The 26,455-nt window shown below is 38.3% G+C and overlaps 6 protein-coding genes across 6 annotated transcripts in view; all 6 read left to right on the top strand.

The window, feature by feature from the left end:
• The first annotated feature begins 1,836 nt into the window (after positions 1-1,836).
• On the top strand, positions 1,837-3,076 carry LOC137658354 (cuticle protein AM1159-like). Its single transcript, XM_068393027.1, has 3 exons — positions 1,837-1,859; positions 2,197-2,405; positions 2,770-3,076. The coding sequence occupies exons 1-3, from the start codon at positions 1,851-1,853 to the stop codon at positions 2,963-2,965; spliced, it is 414 nt and encodes a 137-aa protein (XP_068249128.1). The 5' UTR covers positions 1,837-1,850; the 3' UTR covers positions 2,966-3,076.
• A 3,308-nt stretch (positions 3,077-6,384) lies between these two features.
• On the top strand, positions 6,385-7,890 carry LOC137658353 (cuticle protein AMP4-like). Its single transcript, XM_068393026.1, has 3 exons — positions 6,385-6,440; positions 6,829-7,037; positions 7,677-7,890. The coding sequence occupies exons 1-3, from the start codon at positions 6,432-6,434 to the stop codon at positions 7,870-7,872; spliced, it is 414 nt and encodes a 137-aa protein (XP_068249127.1). The 5' UTR covers positions 6,385-6,431; the 3' UTR covers positions 7,873-7,890.
• A 4,063-nt stretch (positions 7,891-11,953) lies between these two features.
• LOC137658352 (cuticle protein AM1159-like) lies at positions 11,954-12,887 on the top strand. Its single transcript, XM_068393025.1, has 2 exons — positions 11,954-12,218; positions 12,581-12,887. Exons 1-2 carry the CDS (start codon positions 12,040-12,042, stop codon positions 12,774-12,776), a joined length of 375 nt encoding a protein of 124 aa, XP_068249126.1. The 5' UTR covers positions 11,954-12,039; the 3' UTR covers positions 12,777-12,887.
• A 3,082-nt stretch (positions 12,888-15,969) lies between these two features.
• Positions 15,970-17,449, top strand: LOC137658351 (cuticle protein AMP4-like). The gene is made up of 3 exons (XM_068393023.1): positions 15,970-16,002; positions 16,390-16,598; positions 17,233-17,449. The coding sequence occupies exons 1-3, from the start codon at positions 15,994-15,996 to the stop codon at positions 17,426-17,428; spliced, it is 414 nt and encodes a 137-aa protein (XP_068249124.1). The 5' UTR covers positions 15,970-15,993; the 3' UTR covers positions 17,429-17,449.
• A 3,836-nt stretch (positions 17,450-21,285) lies between these two features.
• LOC137658350 (cuticle protein AM1159-like) lies at positions 21,286-22,465 on the top strand. The gene is made up of 3 exons (XM_068393022.1): positions 21,286-21,309; positions 21,653-21,861; positions 22,238-22,465. Exons 1-3 carry the CDS (start codon positions 21,301-21,303, stop codon positions 22,431-22,433), a joined length of 414 nt encoding a protein of 137 aa, XP_068249123.1. The 5' UTR covers positions 21,286-21,300; the 3' UTR covers positions 22,434-22,465.
• A 200-nt stretch (positions 22,466-22,665) lies between these two features.
• The window catches only part of LOC137659271 (cuticle protein AM1159-like), a 3,897-nt gene continuing 107 nt past the window's right edge, over positions 22,666-26,455 (top strand). Inside the window, exons 1-3 of the mRNA XM_068394300.1 lie at positions 22,666-22,805; positions 25,686-25,943; positions 26,273-26,455. The exon at positions 26,273-26,455 is cut by the window's right edge and continues 107 nt beyond it. Coding sequence (XP_068250401.1) covers positions 22,666-22,805; positions 25,686-25,943; positions 26,273-26,455 — 581 coding nt within the window. The remainder of the gene's footprint in view (positions 22,806-25,685; positions 25,944-26,272) is intronic.

Raw genomic sequence — 26,455 nt, 5'->3', positions numbered from 1 at the left:
ACCATCATTGGGAAATAATAAAAGGAAGAAAAAGGACAGGTGTCAATTAACGGGATATCCTTCAATCTTTTCCAGCCACTAATAAGACCTCAAAGGGGACAGACCTTTGGCATTGCAGTGTAGAATGTCAATGTTTGAAACATTACGGAGATGTTCTCAAGAGACAAATGGATTCAACATCTTTGAAACTGTCTGGGGATTTTTATAGTAACTTCAAGTTGAGCAAAACCGAGGACAATCCAAGAGCTTCAAGGTCACCTAAAAAGGTAAGAATGACCTCTCAAGAGTATTTAATAATTAGTTAATGGTTATGAAAGGTCATCCTTTCTAATCTTGAAACAAAAAGGGTCAAACTCTTTTTAATCAATACACGGCAGATTAGGGTATTTAAAGGTCACTCATGAATGGCAGAGATTAGGGACAGGACAATGTCACAGGGACAGACCTTATACACATATGAAACCAAACCTCTCTCCACCCAGCCTAGGACCAGGGAGGCCTAGGTAATAGCTGCTTGTGACTCAGCATGTACACGTAAGTGCTCCCAAAAACCCCCATCCATAGCTCACAAGGATGGTGTGGTTGCAGACATTACACGAACCTGAGGAGTGTGATCTTGTCTTGAACTCTAGTCCAATTGATTGCTAAACAGGAACGTTTCTAATAGCCTACAACGACCTTATACGTATTAAACATATCTCTTTACCTACAAAACACAATAAAATGTAAAAAGAGGGATACAGAATTCTCTCTCTCTCTCTCTCTCTCTCTCTCTCTCTCTCTCTCTCTAATTAAAAATTCCAGACGGTCCGTCAGTCTTCAAAAAATCTCAGAAAAACCGAATTCCAACAAAGAACGACCTACCTGCCTTGACCGTGACCTTGAACAGGAGGGGGTTAAGAGGTGTAGGGGAGGGAGAGGGGGGTTTGGGAAGGGGGGGGGGGGTCCTTTGGCTGACCTCAAATTCCGGAGGCAACAAAAAGTAAACAAACGAATTTTATTTATGTCAGTAACTTTGACCCCTCTTTTGAACGTTAGAATTTGGTCACATAGGAAAGACCTTCAACCTTCTGATTAATATCATTGTTATTTTATCATTGAGAGGCTGATGGCACTGGCAATCCCGTGGTTCCTAACTAAGTCATCCCCAGCAAAGACAAGAGAGATGATTTGGAAACAAAAAGAATGGCTGGGGCTTCTAACGCTCCCCGGTCTGAGGAGGACCATCTTGTTAACATTCTCCTTTTTTATTTCATAAGCTTTGATTCCCCTTTTTCATTCCCCAAGTCTTCCCCCATGGCTTTATCCTTATCGTCTTATCATAAGATCATTTCCTCTTTTTCATTTCCATTTACTATCAATTCAATAATTTTTTCATCTTCCTAATATAGAAACTTTATCAATTCCCTAATCGATTTACCTATACAATTTCTCAGCTATTATTTACCCATTCATCCCCTTATTTTCTTTCTGGCTCCCTGTTTCTCAACCTAATTTCCCTATGGAAATCTGTTTAATCCATCATGTTGAATTTTTCATCTACTTGTTTTCCCCCCTTATACAGCATCATTAATCTGAACTCTCCCTCGTTTTCCCCTGCACCATTTCCTCCAACACCACAAACTATAAATTTCCTTGCTCATGTCCCCTTACAAAATGCACCTCCATCAATATGTGCCCCTTCCCACCCCCACTACATTTTCCTAGATTACCTTGAGGACAAGTAGCTCTAAGGAGACCGTCTGCCAGAGAGAAAAAAAGTGGGAGGGGCCAAGAAGGATGCTGGGGTATATAATGTCACTCTAGTGACCACAGGGCATCAGAGTAATCCTGCAAGTCCTACAGGAAACATGAAGCTGGTGAGTGATTGATACTCGCAAAAACTTTCAGTTCATTATCTTCTCTTTCATTTCAATTAGTATTTAATTTCTCTAAATAATTATTTGTGTATTGTTTATTATATCTAATTTTACATACATAGGTCTTTGGTTTTTTATACATGCTATGAGGAAAACTTTTCAGCAATTCATTATTACTGAAATTTAATTCTATTTAATTGATTATGTACGTGTTCTCTCTACATATAAAATTATAAGTAAAAAATTCGACTGGAACATTTCAACGCTTGATATTCCTTCCCCCATTCGGCCCCTTCCATCTGAGTCTCACCCAACCCATCTCTCTGTCCCTCTGAAGTTCGTAGCCGCCCTCCTCGTGGCCTCAGTCGTGGCAGACAAGGTGCCCTTCACCAACCCGAGGTTGGCCACCATCCTCAAGAACGAACAACACACCCCGGACGAGTTCGGAAACCACAACAGCGACTTCGAGATCGAGAACGGAATCGAGGTTCACATCTCGGGATCCCAGGGAGAGTCCGGAGGCGCTAATGTGATTGGCTCATGGAGGTACTGTGATCTTAAATGGCTTTTCTGTGCTTTACTCTTTACTTTGTTTGCTCTCTTATTTCAGAGAGAGAGAGAGAGAAAGAGAGAGAGAGAGAGAGAGAGAGAGAGAGAGAGAGAGAGAGAGAGAGAGAGAGAGAGAGAGAGAGAGAGAGAGATAATTCCTTAAGGTAGGCTGAAATATTAAAAGATTTAAATCTATTCTAAGATACCCTATCTAGGAAAGCTTGACGTTCCCCAAACAATTCAGGATTTGAAGATCTCTAGATAATGTAGGTCCTATTGTTCCCTAAATAATCCATTATCTCCCAATCCCTGAACAATCCAGGTCCTAGTAACTGACCCTGTGGTACCCCTTCCCTTCCAGCTACGTCCAGGACGACGGTAGCCTCGCCAGCCTCAAGTTCGTGGCCGACGAGTTTGGATACCAGCCCGAGTCTGACCTTCTGCCCGTGGCCCCACACTTCCCCCACCCCATCCCACAGTTCGTCCTCGACCAGATCGAGTTCGCCAGACTCGAGGACGAGCGAAGAGCCCGAGAAGGATTCAGCGCCGAAGATTAGACGGATATCACGACCCACTTGAATAGATACATAAAACGAACTCTTCAGCTATTTATTTATTGAATGTATATAAGATATTCATGTCGATGATACATATTTGTAAATATACTATCAAACGATAGCCTTCTTTAATATTGTTTTCCATCATCCCATAAAAATATTTTGCCAATTCATGTGGGTTCTTCTAAAGAATATCATTATTATCAATATAATTGCTTGCAATGCAGAAATGTAAATAAGCCACAAGACAGTTCTTCACAGCATAACATTGACTTTCCTATAAGAAGGAGAGAGAGAGAGTGAAAAAGATAATCTAATCACAATTAACCCTTTAAGCGTCATTGCGCGTATTTTAAGTACAGCAATTTCTAGATTTCTCTTCTATTATTAATGAGTGTGAGTGAACTAAAAAAATTTAAAACCTATTCAATAATGGAAAAAATTAAATTTATTCTAGTATACGATTAAAAATGTTGCATATGCATAGCTCTTAATGTTTTTGTAGACGATGTTCCAAATTAAACAGGCTTTTGGAATGAGTGATAAACATTTCCTTGCAGTAGTGGGATTAAAAGGGTTAATCCTTTTAAATATCCTCCACAAACTCAAAATAGCCAGTGAATAAGATCAATAATTTATTTCAAAATTGCAGCTTCAGTATGAATGAGTGAAAATCTCTCCTTTAGGGCATCATGCGATATCAACTGACGCTTTTCCGAGTTGCGTTATAATTTGTGTTTGTTTACTGATATCCAGATAGTGGTTTTTAATGTGTGACGCGGATAGTTGATGGGTTATCAGTTTCCTGTTTAACTTGGGAAAATTCTTTTAAAGAGAATAATGCAGAGTAACATTATGTAGTTCATAAATTAAGCAATATTTGAGAGAAGAAAATAACAGTATTTCAATTGATATTGACGTTTGATTATCACCATAATTTCTTTAATAATAATAATATTATTAATACTGACCTAGTAAAACTACTACTGCTACTACTACTACTACTACTACTACTACTACTCACTTTATAAGACACCCAAGAATGATATACACAATCTAACTGGGTCTACGATTAGCAAATGTTTCTCTCCCTAGCATCAGATGTGTGGGAAGTGGGAGTGGGACTGAAGACTGTGGGGGGATTGTGGGTAACATGGGTGGGATGTGGGCGTGGAGGAAATCTCCTCCATTTGTTAAGAACAAAAATATCATCATAAATGGATTGTATGCTGACCGATAATTAATGCTACCAGTTACTGAGAATGGCCATAGGGAGAGTTGGGAGAATGAGTCTCGCAGGTTCATCCCAAAATTATTTATTTCAAAGTAAAGTTTCTCTCAAATGTAACAAAATCTCAATCTGGCCATGGAGAATAATGTCAAAAACACAAATATAACAAGAAAAGAGATATATTAAAAATAAATTTAATAATGATAAAGGGAGGAAGAGATTACTTAGATAAGAACAGAGTTACTGATAAAGGTAAAAAGATTAAATTGATAAAACTAGACATCATTGACAAAGGAAAAATGACCCTAGCAGATAAAAATACTGATATTTCAGGTTACTTGATGAGATATTATCTAGATAAGACCACAGATAAACACTATGACAGGAAACCTCAGGTCAGTTCTTTGATGTGTATATATATATATATATATATATATATATATATATATATATATATATATATATATATATATATATATATATATATATGATAACCTTTTCATTTCGAATATTATTATTATATTTATTATCAATATTATGATTATTATTATTATTATTATTATTATTATTATTATTATTATTATTATTATTATTATTATTATTATTAATACTTGATAAGCTACAATCCTAGTTGGAATTTTTTTTTATAAGCCCAAAGGCTCAAACAGGGAAAATATCTTAACGAAGATAGGAAATGAGGAAATAAACTAAGAGAGGAGAAATGAAAAATATAAATATTTTAAGAGGAGTATGTAAACTATAAAACTTAAAAAAAAGACGGAGGAAGAGAAATAAGATAGAAAAGTGTGCTCGAGTGTACCCTCAATCAAGAGAACTCTAATCCAAGACACTGGAAGACCATGCCACGGAGGCTATGGCGCTATCCAAGACAAGAGAACAATGGTTTCATTTTGGAGTCTCTTTCTCCTAGAAGAGCTGCTTACCATAGCTAAAGAGTCTCTTCTACCCTTATCAAAAGGAAAGTAGCCACTGAACAATTATAGTATAGTAGATAACCTCTGGTGTGAAGAAAAATTGTTTGTTAATCTCTGTGTTGTCAGGTGTAAGAGGACAGAGGAGAATGTAGAAAGAATAGGCCAGACTATTAAGTGTATGTGTAGCAAAAAAAAAAAAATTAGCCGTAACTAGAGAGATGGATCCAATGTAGTGCTGTCTGGCCAGTCAAAAGTCCCAATAACTCTCTAGCGGTAGTATCTCAACGGGTGATTGGTGCCCTACCCAAACTACTACCTATAAGTCTGACCTTTACCCTTCTCCGGTTTGGCTGGGACCTACAACAATCAACTACCTACCATATAAATCAACAGTCATCTCAAAAGCTGGTCCCACTGCTAATGAGCAGATGAACATAACTACATAAATATAAAAGAATAATTGTTCACAAATAAATTCCGGGTAGAAATTACCTTCGGATTACAAAGTATGTTAAGTATATTTATAATTGATATATATTTTTACCTTTGATGTCGGAGATTCTTGAGTAATGAGCATTTTAGGTCTATCTAACATTATCTAAGGCCTAAGGAATCTTGGAACTAAAGTATCTTACTGGGGACCAAATGTTCTTTAGGACCTAAATCAAACTATAAGGTCTTTATTTGTGCGTTTAAGGAAAACAAAAAAAATTTTTTGAGACGACAAATGAGAACTATGTATCAAAAAATATACCAAATGGGCTTTGAGACCTAAATATTTTGAGACCACAAGATCCTCGGACCAATAGGCCTAGAGATCGAAACCTCTATGGAAAAAAATGATTGTTACGTAAGCTGAAGACCTCCTTTCCTTCAAAGACCAGAAACTTGCATTTTCAACCTTGGCACCGAATCCCTTCCAGCCATCCTTAAAGAGAGAGAGAGAGAGAGAGAGAGAGAGAGAGAGAGAGAGAGAGAGAGAGAGAGAGATAAGTAAATCACCTAAACCCGTTTATCAAGTCTCCAACATTGACCGTGATTTGATAAGATGTTATCTGAGAGGCCACAAACAAGTGTCCTATTTCCTTTTCTCACAAACTAAATCTTCGACAAAAACAATAAGTTTCTTTCACCGATCGTCTCCCTTCCCACTTTACTCCCTCTCCCTTCCCCCTACCCCCTTCCCACCTCCCTCAACACAAAGGGGAAAGGGAGAAGGAGCACAGCTGAAAGTTGGGATATAAAGAGGACTCGACTGACCCGAGGAAGTAGTTCCTCCGCAGCAGGTGCATTCGTCAACATGAAACTGGTGAGTGGAGAGAATTTGGTGCAGAGGAACTTCTAAATACGTATTACAAAAACTTTCAATAGGTGACAGAAATCAACATAGGGTTGTGTTCAATACGGATAGATTTCTACCTCACATTGGGATAAAACCTTAATCTCTTTTATTTAGAACAAGATAGCTACCAACTGCAATTATTAGTAGCTGCCTTGCCTCTCATTTGGAGGGACTAGAGTTTGATCTCAATGCTAAGTAAAGTAGAAATTTACAAAAACAAATAGTATATTGTATATCTATAAATACATTCAATGTGAAAATTAAACTAGTAATACATCTAATGGATCACGTATAAACCTCTCAATTATAATTCGTCTTTCCCTTTGGCTTAAAATTCCCTGTATATCATTTACAGATCCTTATTGCTTCCCTTGTAGCAGCCGTTGCTATGGCTGACGAGCGGCCCTTGGCGAGCCCGGTTATCGCCATCCTGAAGAACGAACAACACACCCCAGATGAGTTCGGAAATCACAACAGCGACTTCGAAGCCGCAAATGGAATCGAAGTCCACATCTCGGGATCCCAGGGAGAGAGTGGCGGAGCCAATGTCATTGGATCATGGAGGTAATTTAAAGATAATACAGGGTCTTTTGGGAGTAACCGATATTGGATCGTATTTGCTGAGTATCCACGTTACAGGGTCTTGGAGTAAACAATCAAGGGATAATGTTAAACTTGCTAACTACTGTACATGTTCTGGTAATCTTTAGGTATCTCAGTCCATGTTCTCCCAAGGCAATTCAGGTCTGATCTAATAACCAAGTGATAACTTAACTTCTAGAGTTACTCATAAGACGACGACTCAACACTCACAAAAGACTTGTGGCAAATGTCTCCTTAACGCTTAGGTTGCCAAAAAGTAAGGGTGGGGTACACCTGGGATTTTACAGCTAGCTTTAATAGATTTTGGTCCTACTTCTCGTTTCGAAGGGGGGGGGGGGAGCGACTGAATCCTTCTAAACGTCCTACCATTAATTTCTAGCTATTCTTAACTGATTTTGGTTCCACTCACTAAACCTATAGCTACTCTTCTATTTTTAGTTACCAAGAGGGGTGGACCATAATATTTCTAAATAAGCTACCCTTAATATCTAACCATGGTTAAGGGACACACTAACAATTAACAAATGATCAAAGTCCCGATACTCCAAAAAATACTCAAGGTCCAACATATTCACCTTGTGGTATTCCGTCTTCTTACAGCTACCCTCTGGAAGATGGAACCATCGCCAGCCTCAAGTTCGTGGCCGACGAGAACGGATACCAGCCCGAGTCTGACCTCCTGCCCGTGGCCCCACACTTCCCCCACCCCATCCCACAGTTTGTCCTCGACCAGATCGAGTTCGCCAGACTCGAAGACGAACGAAGGGCCAGAGCAGGAATCAGTGCTGAAGAATAAATTCATAACGTCGACGAAATTGCTGATATAAATATCTCTATTTATTAAGAATTTGATAAATAAATTATTCTGAATTATCATATTTTTCATTTGTGTTTCCTTTACTGAGAGAGAGAGAGAGAGAGAGAGAGAGAGAGAGAGAGAGAGAGAGAGAGAGAGAGAGAGAGAGAGAGACTACCTTCCTTTTAACCCCTTCTTTTACACAATACTAGCAATTTAGACATCGCCAAGACAAATACTATCTTCCTGGAAAAGATATGATGACAGAGTCACCAAGGTGATCCGCTTAGGGAAGGACCACAGCTGTCCTTGACAGAAGGTAATAGGATTTCTGGAAAAACTTCCTGGAAAACAGAATAATATTTTTATGAACAAACTGACACATACTTGATTCCTGGGCGAGATAGGAGTATTTCTAATTCAGGAATGCCTTTGGGTATAGGTTATTACCAATATAATATAAATACAGTATTACAAGGTATTTGTAGCTTATCTTCATTTCAAGCTTATCCCACTTTGCAAGGTCGCTATTTTTTGAAAGACATTTCCTATTTCTTCTGTCTCCGATGTCCTCCACTGTGAGATCTTCCTCCACCTTCTCTTTGGTCTCCCCCTCCTCCTCCTACCTGGAACATCCATCTCCCACATCCTCCTCCCTACATACTCCTGGTCTCTCCTCATTACGTCCCCGAACCAATGGAGTCTCTTTTCTTGGATTTACTTTGACACCTCTGTAACCTTTGTTGTTCCCCTTACCAACTCATTCCTAACCCTATCTAGTCTCGTGATCCCAGCCATCTATCTTACCATTCGCACCTTTGCAACATCCATTTTCTTCTCAAAGGTCTTTTACATGGGCCAGGTCTCTGTACCATATGTCATGGCAGGTCCCACTACAGTTTTACGAACCTTTCTCTTTAACTTTAAGTTTATCCTTCGATCACACAACACTCCTGACACTCTTTTCCAATTGTTCCAACCAGCTTGAATTCTACTGTTCACTTCCGTTTGGAGCTCTGCTGTTTCCTCAACATATGACCCTAGGACTTGAATTTTTCTGTCCTCTTTACTATTGCTCCCAGCATATGTAAGTCATTTAATTTGTTCTGCAGGTTCCAACACATATACTCTGTTTTTATTCAAGTGATCTTTAGCCCTCTGCTCTCCAATTCCTCTCTCCATCTCTACAGCTTACCCTCCAATCCTTCTCTGGTTTCATCACACAACTATATCAAAATTAGATCTATATATATATATATATATATATATATATACATATATATATAAATATATGTATATATATATATATATATATATATATATATATATCAGAATATAAATGCTTTATTCTTTAATGTAAAATTATATACCTGATCGTTAGTCAACCACATTTGGGTACAGCTATACAGAAGTAGTATAAGGTATTAAGAACCTCGTAATGAAATAAATAAAATACATATGTATAAAATTTTGAGGACAGTTGTCCTGTTTAAGTATACAGTGTGCATGGGAAACCTGAAAATACTGAGAAGAAACAAAAAACAACTAGAAAGAGAAACAGTTCAATTTAAATTAAAGTCTCTCAATTGCAACAAAATCTTGATGTAACGAAGAAGATTAATGCCAAAATTGCAAATATCTTACGGTATGAAATGAAATAAATTGAAAATAAAGTTAATAATGATAAAGGAAGAAAGATATCACTTAGATAAAAAAAGACATTACGGCTGAAATGAAAGAGATGAAACTGATAAAACTAAAGACAACTGACAAAGGAAAAAATAGACTGATAGATAAAAACACTGTTATTTTAGGTCATTGGATTAAAGATTAAATAGATAAGATTATAGTCAACACTAAGAAAGGAAAGAGAAATTTCGAGATAAAAACATGACCATCATTAGCAAAGAGTAAAAGGAAGAAAAAGGACAGGTATATCCTTCAATCTTTTCCAGCCACTATTAGGATCTGGAAGAGGATAGACCTTTGGCATTGCAATGTAGAATGTCAATGTTTGAAACATTACGGAGATGTTCTCAAGAGACAAATGGATTTAACATCTTTGACACAGTCGAGGGATTTATATACCAGCTTCGAGAAGTTGAGCAAAACCGATGACAATCCAAGAGGTTCAAGGTCACCTAAGGAAGGTAAGATTGACCTCTCAAAAGTTTTTAAAAATTGGTTAATGGTTATGAAAGGTCATCCTTTCTAATCTTGAAAAAAAGGGTCAAACTCTTTTTAATCAATACACGGCAGATTAGGGTACTTAAAGGTCACTCGTGAATGGCAGAGGTTAGGGAGAGGACAATGTCACAGGGACTGACCTTATATACATATGAAACCAAACCCCTCTCCACCCAACCTAGAACCAGGGAGGCCTAGGTAATAGCTGCTTGTGACTCAGCATGTACACGTATATGCTCCCAAAAACCCCCATCCATAGCTCACAAGGATGGTGTGGTTGCAGACATTACACGAACCTGAGGAGTGTGATCTTGTCTTGAACTCTAGTCCAATTGATTGCTAAACAGGGACGTTTCTAATAGCCTAAAACGACCTTATACGTATTAAATATATCTCTTTACCTACCAAACACAACCATACATACTATGCATACACCATAAAATGTAAAATGAAGTGTAAAGAATTCTCTCTCTCTCTCTCTCTCTCTCTCTCTCTCTCTCTCTCTCTCTCTCTCTCTCTCTCTCTCTCTCTCTCTCTCATTAAAAATTCCAAACTGTCCGCCAGTCTTCAAAAATTTTTAAAATCACTCACATCTGACAAAAACCGAATTCCAAACAAGAACGACCCACCTGCCTTGACCGTGACCTTGAACAGGAGGGGCTTAAGAGGTGTTGGGGAGGGAGAGGGGGATTTGGGAAGGGGTGGTCCTTAGGCTGACAAATTCTAGAGACAACAAAAAGTAAACAAACGAGTTTTATTTGTGTCGGTAACTTTGACCTCTCTTTTGAACGTTTGAATTTGGTCACACAGGAAAGACCTTCGACGTTCTGATTAATATCATTGTTATTTTATCATTGAGAGGCCGATGGCACTGGCAATCCAGTGGTTCCTAACTAAGTCATCGCCAGCAAAGACAAGAGAGATGATTTGGAAACAAAAAGAATGGCTGGGGCTTCTAACGCTCCCCGGTCTGAGGAGGACCATCTTGTTAACATTCTCCTTTTTTATTTCATAAGTTTTGATTACCCTTTTACATTCCCCAAGTCCTCCCCATGGTTTTATCATTATTGTCTTATCATTTCCTCTTTTTTAATTTCCATTTACTGACAATTTAATCTCTTTATCTTTTAATTTTCCTATTACACAAAATTTACCAATTCCTTAATCTATTTACCTATACAATTTCTTAGCTATTATTTACCCATTCATCCACCATTTTCCTTCTGGCTCTCCATTTCTCAACCTAATTTCCCCATGGAAATCTAGTTAATCCATCATCTTGAATTTTTCATCTACTTGTTTTTTCCCCTTATGCAGCATCATTCATCTAACTCTCCCTAATTTTCCCTTTCAAAATTTCCTCCAACACCACAAAACTATAAGTTTCCCTATTCAACTCCATTTACAAAATGCACCTCCATCAATATGTTCCCCTCCCCACCACCACTTCATTTCTCTAAATTGCCTTGAAGACAAGTCGCTCAGAGGACACCGTCTGCCACAGATATAAAAAGTGGGAGGGGCCCAGAAGGATGCTGGGGGTATATAATAAGACTCTCGTGACCACAGGGCAACAGAGTAATCCTGCAAATCCTACCGGAAACATGAAGCTGGTGAGTGCTTGATACTTGCAAATAGTTTTCAGTTTATTATGTTCTCTTCCAATCCCATCAGTGTTTAATTTCTCTCAATGAGCATTTGTGTATTGTTTGTTATATTCATTTTGCATTAATATGTCTTTGGTTGTGTGTTCATCCTATCAGGCAAACTTGTCACCAATTCATTATTCCTCAAACTTAATTGTATTTGATTGATTATTTACCTGTTTTCTCTACACATTGAATTGTAAGTAAAAACATTCAATTGGAACATTCCAATACTTGATATTCCTTCCCCCATTCGACCCTTCCATCTGAGTCTCACACAACCCATCTCTCTGTCCCTCTGAAGTTCGTAGCCGCCCTCCTCGTGGCCTCAGTCATGGCAGACAAGATGCCCCTCACCAACCCGAGGTTGGCCACCATCCTCAAGAACGAACAACACACCCCGGACGAGTTCGGAAACCACAACAGCGACTTCGAGACCGAGAACGGAATCGAGGTTCACATCTCGGGATCCCAGGGAGAGTCCGGAGGTGCCAATGTGATTGGCTCATGGAGGTAAGGGGATCTTAAATAGCTTTCTTTGCTTTTCTGTTTTCTTTGTTTGCTTTCTTATTTCAGAGAGAGAGAGAGAGAGAGAGAGAGAGAGAGAGAGAGAGAGAGAGAGAGATTCCTTAAGGTTAAATAAATTATTAAAGATTGGAGAAGAGAGATTCCTTAAGGTCGACTAAAATATTAAAGATATTTAAATCTAATCTAAGATACTCTATCTAGGAAAGCTTGACGTTTCCCAAACAATTCGGGATCTGGAGATCCCTAGCTAATGTAGATCCTATTGCTCCTTGAATTATTCATTATCTCCCAATCCCTGAACAATCCACGTCCTAGTAACTGACCCTGTGGTACCCCTTCCCTTCCAGCTACGTCCAGGACGACGGTAGCCTCGCCAGCCTCAAGTTCGTGGCCGACGAGTTCGGATACCAGCCCGAGTCTGACCTCCTGCCCGTTGCCCCACACTTCCCCCACCCTATCCCACAGTTCGTCCTCGACCAGATCGAGTTCGCCAGACTCGAGGACGAGAGAAGAGCCCGACAAGGAGTCAGCGCCGAAGATTAGGCGAATATCACGACCCACCTGAATAGATACGTAGAACAGATACTTCACCTATTTATTTATTTAATGTATATAAGATATTCTTGTCAATGATACATATTTATAAATATATCATCAAACGATAACCTTCTTTATGATTTTTCCATCATCCCATAAAAATATTTTGCCCATTCATATGGATTCCTCAAAAGAATACATTATTATCGATATAATTGCTTGTAATGCAGAAGTGTAAAGAAGTCAAAAGATATTTCTTCACAGCATAACATTTCCTTTCCTATAAGAGAGAGACAGAGAGTGAGAAAGAAAATCTAAACATAATTAACCCTTTAAGCGTCATTATGCGTATTCTACGTATTATAAGTACGGCCATTTCTATATTTCTCTTTTATTATTGATGCGCATGAATATACAAAAAAAATTCAAAACCTATATGTTAATGGAAAAATATTAAATTTATTCTCACATAAGATTAAAAATGTATATCCATAGCTCTTAATGCTTTTGCGGACGATGTACCAAATTAAACAGACTTCTACAATGAGTGATAAACATTTCTTTGTAGTGGTGGGATTACAAGGGTTAATCCTTTTAAACCTCCTTTAAAAACTTAAAATAGCCAGTGAATGAAATCAATATTTTTTTCAAAATTGCAGCCTCAGTATGAATGAGTGAAAATCTCTCCTTTAGGGCATAATGCGATATCAATTGATGCTTTTCAGAGTTTCGTTATAATTTGTGTTTGTTTACTGATATCCAGATAGTGGTTTTTAATGTGTGACGCGGATAGTTGACGGGTTATCAGTTTCCCATTTAACTTAGGAAAATTCTTAAGGAGATCAATGCAGAGTAACATGAAGTAGTTTATAATCAAAAGTCTTACGTCATTAGAAAGATCATTCAAATTATGCAGTTTTCGGGTGAAAATAACAATATCGTAAATGATATTAACAATTGATTATTTTCATAAGTTCTTGAATAACAATATAGCTAACATTGAAAGTGTGAAAATACTACTACTACTACTACTACTACTAATACTACTACTACTACTACTACTACAAACTGTATCAGAGCCCTATAAATGATAACATCCACAAAGGTGTCTCAATAAATTCAATATGAAATTCAATCTTTTATCAATTGAATTAAATTGACTGGATATCCTATTAACAAATCTTCCTAATAGCTACCATCAAGTGGGCGGAAAGTGGGCGTGGGTATGAAGAATGTGGGCGGATTGTGAGTACCAGATGTGGATTGGGGGCGTGGAGGAAATCTCCTCCATTTATTAAGAAGGGAAATATCTTCATTAATTGATTGTAGGTTAAACAACGTTTGATTAGGTTAGCTCCTTGGATGGGTGACCGATAATAAATACTGACAGTTTCTGAGAATGATTGTAGGGAGAGTTGGGAGCATGAGTCTCGCAGTTTCATCCCAAAATTTATCTATTTCATAGTAAAGTCTCTATCAAATGTAAATAAATGTTAATCTGATGATGGAGATTAACGTCAAAAATACAAATATAACAATTAAGGAAATACATTAAAAATAAAGTCAATAATGATAAAGGATGAAAGAGATTGCTTATTTATTATAACTAATAAATAACCATAAAAAGAAAGAGGTTAAAGTTTTGAGAGAGAGAGAGAGAGAGAGAGAGAGAGAGAGAGAGAGAGAGAGAGAGAGAGAGAGAGAGATGTAAACTAAAAAAATAGCTAAAGATTATTCAAAAATAGGAAAAAAGAAATGTCATGAAAATGAAAGGATAATGAACAATCAGAGGCAATAATAACTAAATTGTTCCAGTCACAATTCTGACTGTCTGTCTGTTTGTCTGTTAATTCAAAAAAATTATACCAGAATAAACATTAAAAAACAATAAATAGTTACTTACATTTAGGCATAAAATGACCATCGTCCACTGTCTGATCTGCAAAGGTAAGAATAAAAATTATTATTATTATTATTATTATTATTATTATTTTTATTATTATTATTATTATTATTATTATTATTATTATTATTATTAATATTATTATTATTATCATTAATATCTTATGAATGATTTTCTTAATGATTTTCATTATGAAATCTTTTTAATGGAAGTAGTTACAGGTTGCAAGTTAATTCAGAAAAGCGATATATATATATATATATATATATATATATATATATATATATATATATATATATATATGTATATATATATACACACACACACATATATATATATATATACACACACATATATATATATATATATATATAAAACAACCTTTCCAATTTCAACAAGCATTATCAGGGTGAACTTGCCAGAATTTTACTCTTCTTCAGTTTGTCTGGGACCTACTACAATCAGCTACCTACCAGGTACCTCAACAGTCACCCTAAGATCTTGTGCAAGAACGGTTATTCATTATGTTCATTAAGAAAATATGTTAAGTATATTTATGACAAAAAAATCTTCCCAATTTATATCCGAGGTTCTTAAGGAATTGCCCTTTTTAGGCCTATTTAACATCATCTAAGGCGTATGGAATCTTGGGACCATAGGATCCTTCTGGAAACCAAATGTTCCTTAGGACCTAAATCAAACTATCAGGTCTTTATCTATAAGCTTTGTGAAACCATAAAATGCTTTTAGAGACCACAATTGAGAACTTGATTAAAGTATAGATACCAAAATGGTTTTGAGACCTCAATATTCTGAAACCAAAATATCTATGGAGGACCGAAATATCACGTAAGCTAAAGACCTCAATTCTTTCAAAGACCAGAAACTTGCATTTCCTACCTTGACACCGAATCCCTTTCAGCCATCCTTAAAGGGGAGAGAGAGAGAGAGAGAGAGAGAGAGAGAGAGAGAGAGAGAGAGAGAGAGAGAGAGAGAGAGAGAGAGAGAGATAAGTAAATCACCTAAACCCGTTTATCAAGTCTCCAACATTGACCGTGATTTGATAAGATGTTATCTGAGAGGCCACAAACAAGTGTCCTTTTATTTCCTTTTCTCACAAACCAAATCCTCGACTAAAACATAAAGTTTCTTTCACCGATCGTCCTTCCCACTTTACTCCCTCTCCCTTCCTCCTACCCCCTTCCCACCTCCCTCAACACAAAGGGGAAAGGGAGAAGGAGCACAGCTGAAAGTTGGGATATAAAGAGGACTCGACTGACCCAAGGAAGTAGTTCCTCCGCAGCAGGTGCATTCGTCAACATGAAACTGGTGAGTGGAGAGACGTTGGTGCAGAGGAACTTCTAAATACGTATTACAAAAACTTTCAATAGGTGACAGAAATCAACATAGGTTGTGTTCAATACGGATAGATTTCTACCTCACATTGGGATAAAACCTTAATCTCTTTTATTTAGAACAAGATAGCTACCAACTGCAATTATTAGTAGCTGCCTTGCCTCTCATTTGGAGGGACTAGAGTTTGATCTCAATGCTAAGTAAAGTAGAAATTTACAAAAACAAATAGTATATTGTATATCTATAAATACATTCAATATGAAAATTAAACCAGTAATGCGTTAAATGGATCACGTATAAGCCTCTCAATTATAATTCGTCTTTTCCTATGGATTAAAATTCCCTGTATATCATTTACAGATCCTTATTGCCTCCCTTGTAGCAGCCGTTGCTATGGCTGACGAGCGGCCCTTGGCGAGCCCGGTTATCGCCATCCTGAAGAACGAACAACACACCCCGGATGAGTTCGGAAATCACAACAGCGACTTCGAAGCCGCAAATGGAATCGAAGTCCACATCTCGGGATCCCAGGGAGAGAGTGGCGGAGCCAATGTCATTGGATCATGGAGGTAATTTAAAGATAATACTGGGTCTTTTGGGAGTAATCGATATTGGATCGTATTTGATGAGTATCGATGTTACAGGGTCTTGGAGTAAACAATCAAGGGATAATGTTAAACTTACTAACTACTGTACATGTTCTGGTAATCTTTAGGTATCTCAGTCCATGTTCTCCCAAGGCAATTCAGGTCTGACCTAATAACCAAGTGATAACTTAACTTCTAGAGTTACTCATAAGAGGACGACTCAACACTCACAAAAGACTTGTGGCCAATGTCTCCTTAACGCTTAGGGTGCCAAAAAGTAAGGGTGGGGTACACCTGGGATTTTACAGCTAGCTTTAATAGATTTTGGTCCTACTTCTCGTTTCGAAGGGGGTGGGGAGCGACTGAATCCTAAACGTCCTACCATGAATTTCTAGCTATTCTTAACTGATTTTGGTTCCACTCACTAAACCTATAGCTACTCTTCTATTTTTAGTTACCAAGAGGGGTGGACAATAATACTTCTAAATAAGCTACCCTTAATATCTAACCATGGTTAAGGGACACCCTAACAATTAACAAATGATCAAAGTCCCGATACTCCAAAAAATACTCAAGGTCCAACATATTCACCCTGTGGTACTCCGTCTTCTTACAGCTACCCTCTGGAAGATGGAACCATCGCCAGCCTCAAGTTCGTGGCCGACGAGAACGGATACCAGCCTGAGTCTGACCTCCTGCCCGTGGCCCCACACTTCCCCCACCCCATCCCACAGTTTGTCCTCGACCAGATCGAGTTCGCCAGACTCGAAGACGAGCTAAGGGCCCGAGCAGGAATCAGTGCTGAAGAATAAATTCATAACGTCGACGAAATTGCTGATATAAATATCTCTATTTATTGGGAATTTGATAAATAAATTATTCTGAATTATCATATTTTTCATTTGTGTTTCCTTTACTGAGAGAGAGAGAGAGAGAGAGAGAGAGAGAGAGAGAGAGAGAGAGAGAGAGAGAGAGAGAGATTACCTTCCTGTAAACACCTTCTTTTATACAATACTAGCAATTTAGACATCGCCAAGACAAATACTATCTTACTGGAAAAGATATGATGACAGTCACCAAGGTGATCCGCTTAGGGAAGGGCCACAGCTGTCCTTGACAGAAGGTAATAGGATTTCTGGAAAAACTTCCTGCAAAACAGAATAATATTTTTATGAACAAACTGACACATACTTGATTCCTGGGCGAGATAGGAGTATTTCTATTTCAGGAATGCCTTTGGGTATAGGTTATTATCAATATGATATAAATACAGTATTACAAGGTATTTGTAGCTTATCTTCGATTCAAGCTTATCCCACTTTGCAAGGTCGCTATTTCTTGAAAGACATTTCCTATTTCTTCTGTCTCCGATGTCCACTGTAGGATCTTCCTCCACCTTATCTTTGGTCTCCCCCTTCTCCTCCTACCTGGAACATCCATCTCCAACAACCTCCTCCCAACATACTCCTGGTCTCTCCTCATTACGTGCCCGAACCAGTGGAGTCTCTTTTCTTGGATTTACTTTGACACCTCTGTAACCTTTGTTGTTCCTCTTACCAACTCATTCCTAACCCTATCTAGTCTCGTGATCCCAGCCATCTATCTTACCATTCGCCCTTCTGCAACATTCATTTTCTTCTCAAAGGTCTTTTTCATGGTCCAGGTCTCTGTACCATATGTCATGGCAGGTCCCACTACAGTTTCACCAAACTTTCTCTTTAACTTCAAGTTTATCCTTCGATCACACAACACTCCCGACGCTCTTTTCCAATTGTTCCAACCAGCTTGAATTCTACTGTTTACTTCCATCTGAAGCTCTGCTGTTTCCTCAACATATGACCCGAGGTACTTGAATTTTTCTGTCCTCTTTACTATTTCTCGCAGCAATTACAGTATGTCATTCAATTGGTTCTACAGGTTCCAACACATATACTCTGTTTTTGTTCAACTGATCTTTATCCTTCTGCTCTCCAATTCCTCTCTCCATCTCTACAACTCACCATACAATCCTTCTCTGGTTTCATCACACACAACTATATCAGAATTAGAACTATATATATATATATATATATATATATACACATATATATATATGTATTTATATATATGTGTATATATATACATATATATACAGTATATATATATCAGAATATAAATGCTTTACTCTTTAAGGTAAAATTATATACCTGATCGTTAGTCAACCACATTTGGCTACAGCTATACAGAAGTAGTATAAGGTATTAAGAACCTCGTAGAGCAATAAATAAAATACATATGTATAAAATTTGAGGATAGTTGTCGTGTTCAAGTATACAGTGTGCATGGGCAACCTGAAAATACTGAGAAGAAACAAAAAACAACTAGATAGAGAAACAGTTTGCACGAGACTGTAATTTGTGCCAATCAACGGGCATGAGTCTCGCAGCTTCATCCCAAGAATATTTAAATTACATTAAAGTCTCTCTCAATTGCAACAAAATCTTGATGTAACGATGAAGATTAATGCCAAATTTGCAAATATCTTACTGTATGGAAAGAAATAATTAAAAATAAAGTTAATAATGATAAAGGAAGAAAGATATCACTTGGATAAAGAAAAAGACGTTACGGATAAAATGAAAGAGATGAAACTGATAAAACTAAAGACAACTGACAAAGGAAAAATTAGACTGATAGATAAAAACACGTTATTTCAGGTCATTGGAGTAACCATTAAATAGATAAGACTACAGATAACACTAAGAAAGGAAAGAGAAATTTCGAGATAAAAACATGACCATCATTGGGAAATAATAAAAGGAAGAAAAAGGACAGGTGTCAATTAACGGGATATCCTTCAATCTTTTCCAGCCACTAATAAGACCTCAAAGGGGACAGACCTTTGGCATTGCAGTGTAGAATGTCAATGTTTGAAACATTACGGAGATGTTCTCAAGAGACAAATGGATTCAACATCTTTGAAACTGTCTGGGGATTTTTATAGTAACTTCAAGTTGACCAAAACCGAGGACAATCCAAGAGCTTCAAGGTCACCTAAAAAGGTAAGAATGACCTCTCAAGAGTATTTAATAATTAGTTAATGGTTATGAAAGGTCATCCTTTCTAATCTTGATACAAAAAGGGTCAAACTCTTTTTAATCAATACACGGCAGATTAGGGTACTTAGAGGTCACTCGTGAATGGCAGAGGTTAGGGACAGGACAATGTCATAGGGACTGACCTTATATACATATGAAACCAAACGCCTCTTCACCCAAGCTAGAACCAGGGAGGCCTAGGTAATAGCTGCTTGTGACTCAGCATGTACACGTATATGCTCCCAAATACCCCCATCCAGAGCTCACAAGGATGGTGTGGTTGCAGACATTACACGAACCTGAGGAGTGTGATCTTGTCTTGAACTCTAGTCCAATTAATTGCTAAACAGGGACGTTTCTAATAGCCTAAAACGACCTTATACGTATTAAACATATCTCTTTACCTACCAAACACAATCATACATACTGTGCAACACCATAAAATGTAAAAAGAGGGATACAGAATTCTCTCTCTCTCTCTCTCTCTCTCTCTCTCTCTCTCTCTCTCTCTCTCTCTCTCTCTCATTAAAAATTCCAAACGATCCGCCAGTCTTCAAAAAATGTTCGAATCAACCACATCTCAGAAATACCGAATTCCAACAAAGAACGACCTACCTGCCTTGACCGTGACCTTGAACAGGAGGGGGTTAAGAGGTGTAGGGGAGGGAGAGGGGGTTTGGGAAGGGGGGGGGGGGGGTCCTTTGGCTGACCTCAAATTCCGGAGGCAACAAAAAAGTAAACAAACGAATTTTATTTATGTCAGTAACTTTGACCTCTCTTTTGAACGTTAGAATTTGGTCACATAGGAAAGACCTTCAACCTTCTGATTAATATCATTGTTATTTTATCATTGAGAGGCTGATGGCAGTGGCAATCCCGTGGTTCCTAACTAAGTCATCCCCAGCAAAGACAAGAGAGAAGATTTGGAAACACAATGAATGGCTGGGGCTTCTAACGTTCCTCCGTCTCAGGAGGACCATCTTGTTAACATTCTCCCTTTTTTTTATTTCATAAGCTTTGATTCCCCTTTTTCATTCCCCAAGTCTTCCCCCATGGCTTTATCCTTATCGTCTTATCATAAGATCATTTCCTCTTTTTCATTTCCATTTACTATCAATTCAATCATTTTTTCATCTTCCTAATATAGAAACTTTATCAATTCCCTAATCTATTTACCTATACAATTTCTCAGCTATTATTTACCCATTCATCCCCTTATTTTCTTTCTGGCTCCCTGTTTCCCAACCTAATTTCCCTATGGAAATCTGTTTAATCCATCATGTTGAATTTTTCATCTACTTGTTTTCCCCCCTTATACAGCATCATTCATCTGAACTCTCCCTCGTTTTCCCTTTCACAATTTCCTCCAACACCACAAACTATAAATTTCCTTACTTATGTCCCCTTACAAAATGCACCTCCATCAATATATGGCCCTTCCCAACCCCACTACATTTTCCTAGATTACCTTGAGGACAAGTAGCTCTAAGGAGACCGTCTGCCAGAGAGAAAAAAAGTGGGAGGGGCCAAGAAGGATGCTGGGGGTATATAATGTCACTCTCGTGACCACAGGGCATCAGAGTAATCCTGCAAGTCCTACAGGAAACATGAAGCTGGTGAGTGCTTGATACTCGCAAACACTTTCAGTTCACTATCTTCTCTTTCATTTCAATTAGTATTTAATTTCTCTAAATAATTATTTGTGTATTGTTTATTATATCTAATTTGACATAGCCTAAATAGGTCTTTGGTTTTGTATACATGCTATGAGGAAAACTTTTCAGCAATTCATTATTACTGAAATTTAATTCTACTTAATTGATTATGTACGTGTTCTCTCTACACATTAAATTATAAGTAAAAAAATTCGACTGGAACATTCCAACGCTTGATATTCCTTCCCCCATTCGGCCCCTTCCATCTGAGTCTCACCCAAGACATCTCTCTGTCCCTCTCAAGTTCGTAGCCGCCCTCCTCGTGGCCTCAGTCGTGGCAGACAAGGTGCCCTTCACCAACCCGAGGTTGGCCACCATCCTCAAGAACGAACAACACACCCCGGACGAGTTCGGAAACCACAACAGCGACTTCGAGACCGAGAACGGAATCGAGGTTCACATCTCGGGATCCCAGGGAGAGTCCGGAGGCGCCAATGTGATTGGCTCATGGAGGTAAGGGGATCTTAAATGATTTTCTTTGCTTTACTCTTTTTCTTTGTTTGCTCTCTTATTTCCGAGAGAGAGAGAGAGAGAGAGAGAGAGAGAGAGAGAGAGAGAGAGAGAGAGAGAGAGAGATAATTCCTTAATGTGGAATAAATGATTAAAGATTAGAGAGAGGGAGAGATTCATTAAGGTAGACTGAAATATAAAGATATTGAAATCTATTCTAAGATACCATATCTAAGAAACCCTTGACGTTCTCTAAACAATTGATTTACAGATCCCTAGATAATGTAGGTCCTATTGTTCCCTAAATAATCCATCATCTCCCAATCCCTGAACAATCCAGGTCCTAGTAACTGACCCTGTGGTACCCCTTCCCTTCCAGCTACGTCCAGGACGACGGTAGCCTCGCCAGCCTCAAGTTCGTGGCCGACGAGTTCGGATACCAGCCCGAGTCTGACCTTCTGCCCGTGGCCCCACACTTCCCCCACCCCATCCCACAGTTCGTCCTCGACCAGATCGAGTTCGCCAGACTCGAGGACGAGCGAAGAGCCCGAGAAGGAGTCAGCGCCGAAGATTAGACGGATATCACGACCCACTTGAATAGATACATAGAACGAACTTCAGCTATTTATTTATTGAATGTATATAAGATATTCATGTCAATGATACAATTTGTAAATATACTATCAAACGATAGCCTTCTTTAATATTTTTCCACCATCCCAATAAAAATATTTTGCCATTCATATGGATTCCTCTGAAGAATATCATTATTATCAATATAATTGCTTGCAAAGCAGAAGTGTAAATATGTCACAAGACATTTCTTCACAGCATATCATTTCCTTCCCTATGAGAGGATCTACGATTAGCAAATGTTTCTCCTCTCTAGCATCAGATGTGTGGGAAGTGGGAGTGGGAATAAAGACTGGGGGGATTCTGGGTAACAGGTGTGGGATGTGGGAGTGGAGGAAATCTTCTCCATTTATTAAAAAGGGAAATATCTTCATTAATGGATTGTATGCTGAGCAACATTTGTTAGGTTGGCTCCTTGATGGGTAACTAATAGTGAACGATTACAGTTACTGAGAATGACTAAAGGGAGAGTTGGGAGCAGCTTCATCCCAAAATTATCTATTTCATGGCAAAGTCTCTCTCAAAGTAAAAAAAATCTCAATCTGGCGATGGAGATTATTGTCAAAAATACAAATACAACAAGAAAGAAAAACGTTAAAAATAATGTTAATTATGATAAAGGAAGAAAGAGATTACTTAGATAATAACATAAGTTACTGATAAAATGAAATAGATTAAATTGATAAAACGAGACATAATTGGCAAAGGGAAAATGAGACTGATATTTGTGGTTATTGGATTAAACATTATATAGATAAGATTACAGATAACACTAAGAAAGGAAAGAGAAATTTCGAGATAAAAACATGACCATCATTACCAAAGAGTAAAAGGAAGAAAAAGGACAAATGTCAACTGACGGAAAATCCTTCAATCTTTTTCAGCCACAGCTAGGATCTGGAAGGAGACAGAATTTTGGCGATGCATAGTAGAAGGTTAGGGAGATGTTCTCAAGGTACAGAGAGATCTAAGATATATAAAAGTGTCTGGGCATATCTATATAAGCATCGAGAACTTGAGATGGTAGAAGACTTCAATTAATCAATCAATCAATCGTGAAGTTGAGCAAAATCCATGACCTTTAAGGTCACCTACAGTAAGTCTTATTGAAATGACCTTGTCCAGTGAATTGAATAATTGGCTAATGTGTCGTCAAGGGTCATCCAATATATTCTTCAAATAAAAGGACCAAATCCTTTTCAATCAACATATTTTGAATTCATATAAAAAGTTGACAAACATTCAGGCATATTAACCCACCATAAATTAGGGTGTTTTTACTTTTTTAACAGTTCTCTATACTCGTTATTCACAAATAAACACACATACAGACAAAAGAATGTCCATAAAGAATACAGGATAAAAAATCTCTCCTCTTGTTTCCTCAAAATCTGAGAACGTCCCTCTGTCTTCAAGAAATCTGAGAACGTCCCTCTGTCTTCTAGAAATCTGAGAACGTCCCTCTGTCTTCAAGAAATCTAAGAATGTCCCTTTGTCTTCGAGAAATCTGAGAATGTCCCTCTGTCTTCAAGAAATTTGAGAATGTCCCTCTGTCTTCAAGGAATCTGAGAACGTCCCTCTGTCTTCAAAAAATCTGAGAACGTCCCTCTGTCTTCAAGAAATCTGAGAATGTCCCTCTGTCTTCAAGGAATCTGAGAACGTCCCTCTGTCTTCAAAAAATCTGAGAACATCCCTCTGTCTTCAAGAAATCTGAGAATGTCCCTCTGCCTTCGAGAAATCTGAGAACGTCCCTCTGTCTTCACGAAATCTGAAAATGTCCCTCTGTCTTCAAGAAATCTAAAACGTCCCTCTGTCTTCAAGAAATTTGAAAACGTCCCTCTGTCTTCAAGAAATCTGAGAATGTCCCTCTGTCTTCAAGGAATCTGAGAACGTCCCTCTTACTTCAATAAATCTGAGAACGTCCCTCTGTCTTCAAAAAATCTGAGAACGTCCCTCTGTCTTCAAGAAATGTTCCAATCAACCAGATCTAGGAAGACCCAAATTCCCAACAAGAACGACCCACCTACCTTGACTGTGACCTTGAACGGAAGGGGGTTAAGAGGGGAGGGGAAGGGAAGATTGGGCCAGAGGTAGGGTGGTCCTTTGGCTGACCTCAAATTCCAGAGGAAACAAAAAAGTAAACAAACGAGTTTTATTTGTGTCGGTAACTTTGACCTGGACGTTTGAATTTGGTCAGCAAGGAAAGACCTTAAACCTTATCATCATATCATAGTTATTCTAGCATTCAGAGGCAGATGGAACTGGCAATCCAGCAGCCGATAAGAAAATGCTAGAAGAAAAATGAAACAGGATTTATATATGAAATGAAAGGTTCGTTAATTGTTCATCGTATAAATTAGGACGACTTGTTTACATTTTCCTTTTTATGTTTCATATGCTTCACTTCCCCTTTTTAAATCCCCACGGCTTTATCTCCATTCTTTCATTCATATATTCTTATTTAAAAATCATTTTCCAATTTATTTTTCCCTCAATATAATCCCTCCATTCTCTTATGCTCCTATTACGCATATTTTTCGAAATTCCTATTCACCTATCCCATATCTCAGCTTCTATTCACCAATTTCTTCCCAATTTTCCAAGATGTTCCCAATTCTTCATCTATATTTCCTAAACCGTCTACCTAAATCTCCTATCTTTAACTCTGTTCCATTTCCATGAATTACCTTGAGGACAAAGCGTTCAAAAAAGGTCGTGTCTGCCAAAGAGATAGAAAGGGGGCGAGCTAAGAAGGATGCTGGGAGTATATAATAGGACTCTAGTGACCACAGGACTCTACGGGCCGACCAAAGGAATGGCCCGTGCCAACAAGAACTGTTGGCTATAATCCACAACCACAGGGCATCAGAGTAAACCTGTAAGTCTACCGGAAACATGAAGCTGGTGATTACTTGATACTTGCAAACAGTTTTCAGTTTATAGTGTTCTCTTCCAATCCCATTAGTGTTTAATTTCTCTCAATGGGTATATGTGTATTATTTGTTAAATTTAATTTTACATAAATAGGTCTCTGGTTTTGTATTCATGCTATGAGGCAAACTTGTCAGCAATTCATTATTACTCAAATTTAATTGTATTTAATTGATTATTTACTTGTTCACTCTACATATTAAATTGTAAGTAAAAACATTTAACTGAAACTTTCCAACACATAATATTCCTTCCCACATTAGACCCCTTCCATCTGAGTCTCACTCAACCCATCTTTCCGTCCCTCTCAAGTTCGTAGCCGCCCTCCTCGTGGCCTCAGTCGTGGCAGACAAGGTGCCCCTCACCAACCCGAGGTTGGCCACCATCCTCAAGAACGAACAACACACCCCGGACGAGTTCGGAAACCACAACAGCGACTTCGAGACCGAGAACGGAATCGAGGTTCACATCTCGGGATCCCAGGGAGAGTCCGGAGGCGCCAATGTCATTGGCTCATGGAGGTAAGGGGATCTTAAATAGCTTTCTTTGCTTTCCTGTTTTCTTTGTTTGCTTTCTTATTTCCGAGAGAGAGAGAGAGAGAGAGAGAGAGAGAGAGAGAGAGAGAGAGAGAGATTAAGGATTAGAAAGAGGGAGAGATTTCTTAAAGTAGACAAAAATATCAAAGATATTTAAATCTATTCTATTCTCCCTTGACGTTCTCTAAACAATTCAGGATTTGAATATCCCTAGGTAATTTAGGTCCTATTGTTCCCTAAATAGTTCATTATCTCCCAATCCCTGAACAATCCAGGTCCTAGTAACTGACCCTGTGGTACCCTTTCCCTTCCAGCTACGTCCAGGACGACGGTAGCCTCGCCAGCCTCAAGTTCGTGGCTGACGAGTTCGGATACCAGCCCGAGTCTGACCTCCTGCCCGTGGCCCCACACTTCCCCCACCCCATCCCACAGTTCGTCCTCGACCAGATCGAGTTCGCCAGACTCGAGGACGAGCGAAGAGCCCGAGAAGGAGTTAG

This window comes from Palaemon carinicauda, chromosome 19 (assembly GCF_036898095.1).
Source record: "Palaemon carinicauda isolate YSFRI2023 chromosome 19, ASM3689809v2, whole genome shotgun sequence".
Lineage (NCBI taxonomy): Eukaryota > Metazoa > Arthropoda > Malacostraca > Decapoda > Palaemonidae > Palaemon > Palaemon carinicauda.
The sequence above is the reverse complement of the archived record's forward strand: the minus strand, read 5'-3'. Positions and strand labels throughout refer to the sequence as shown.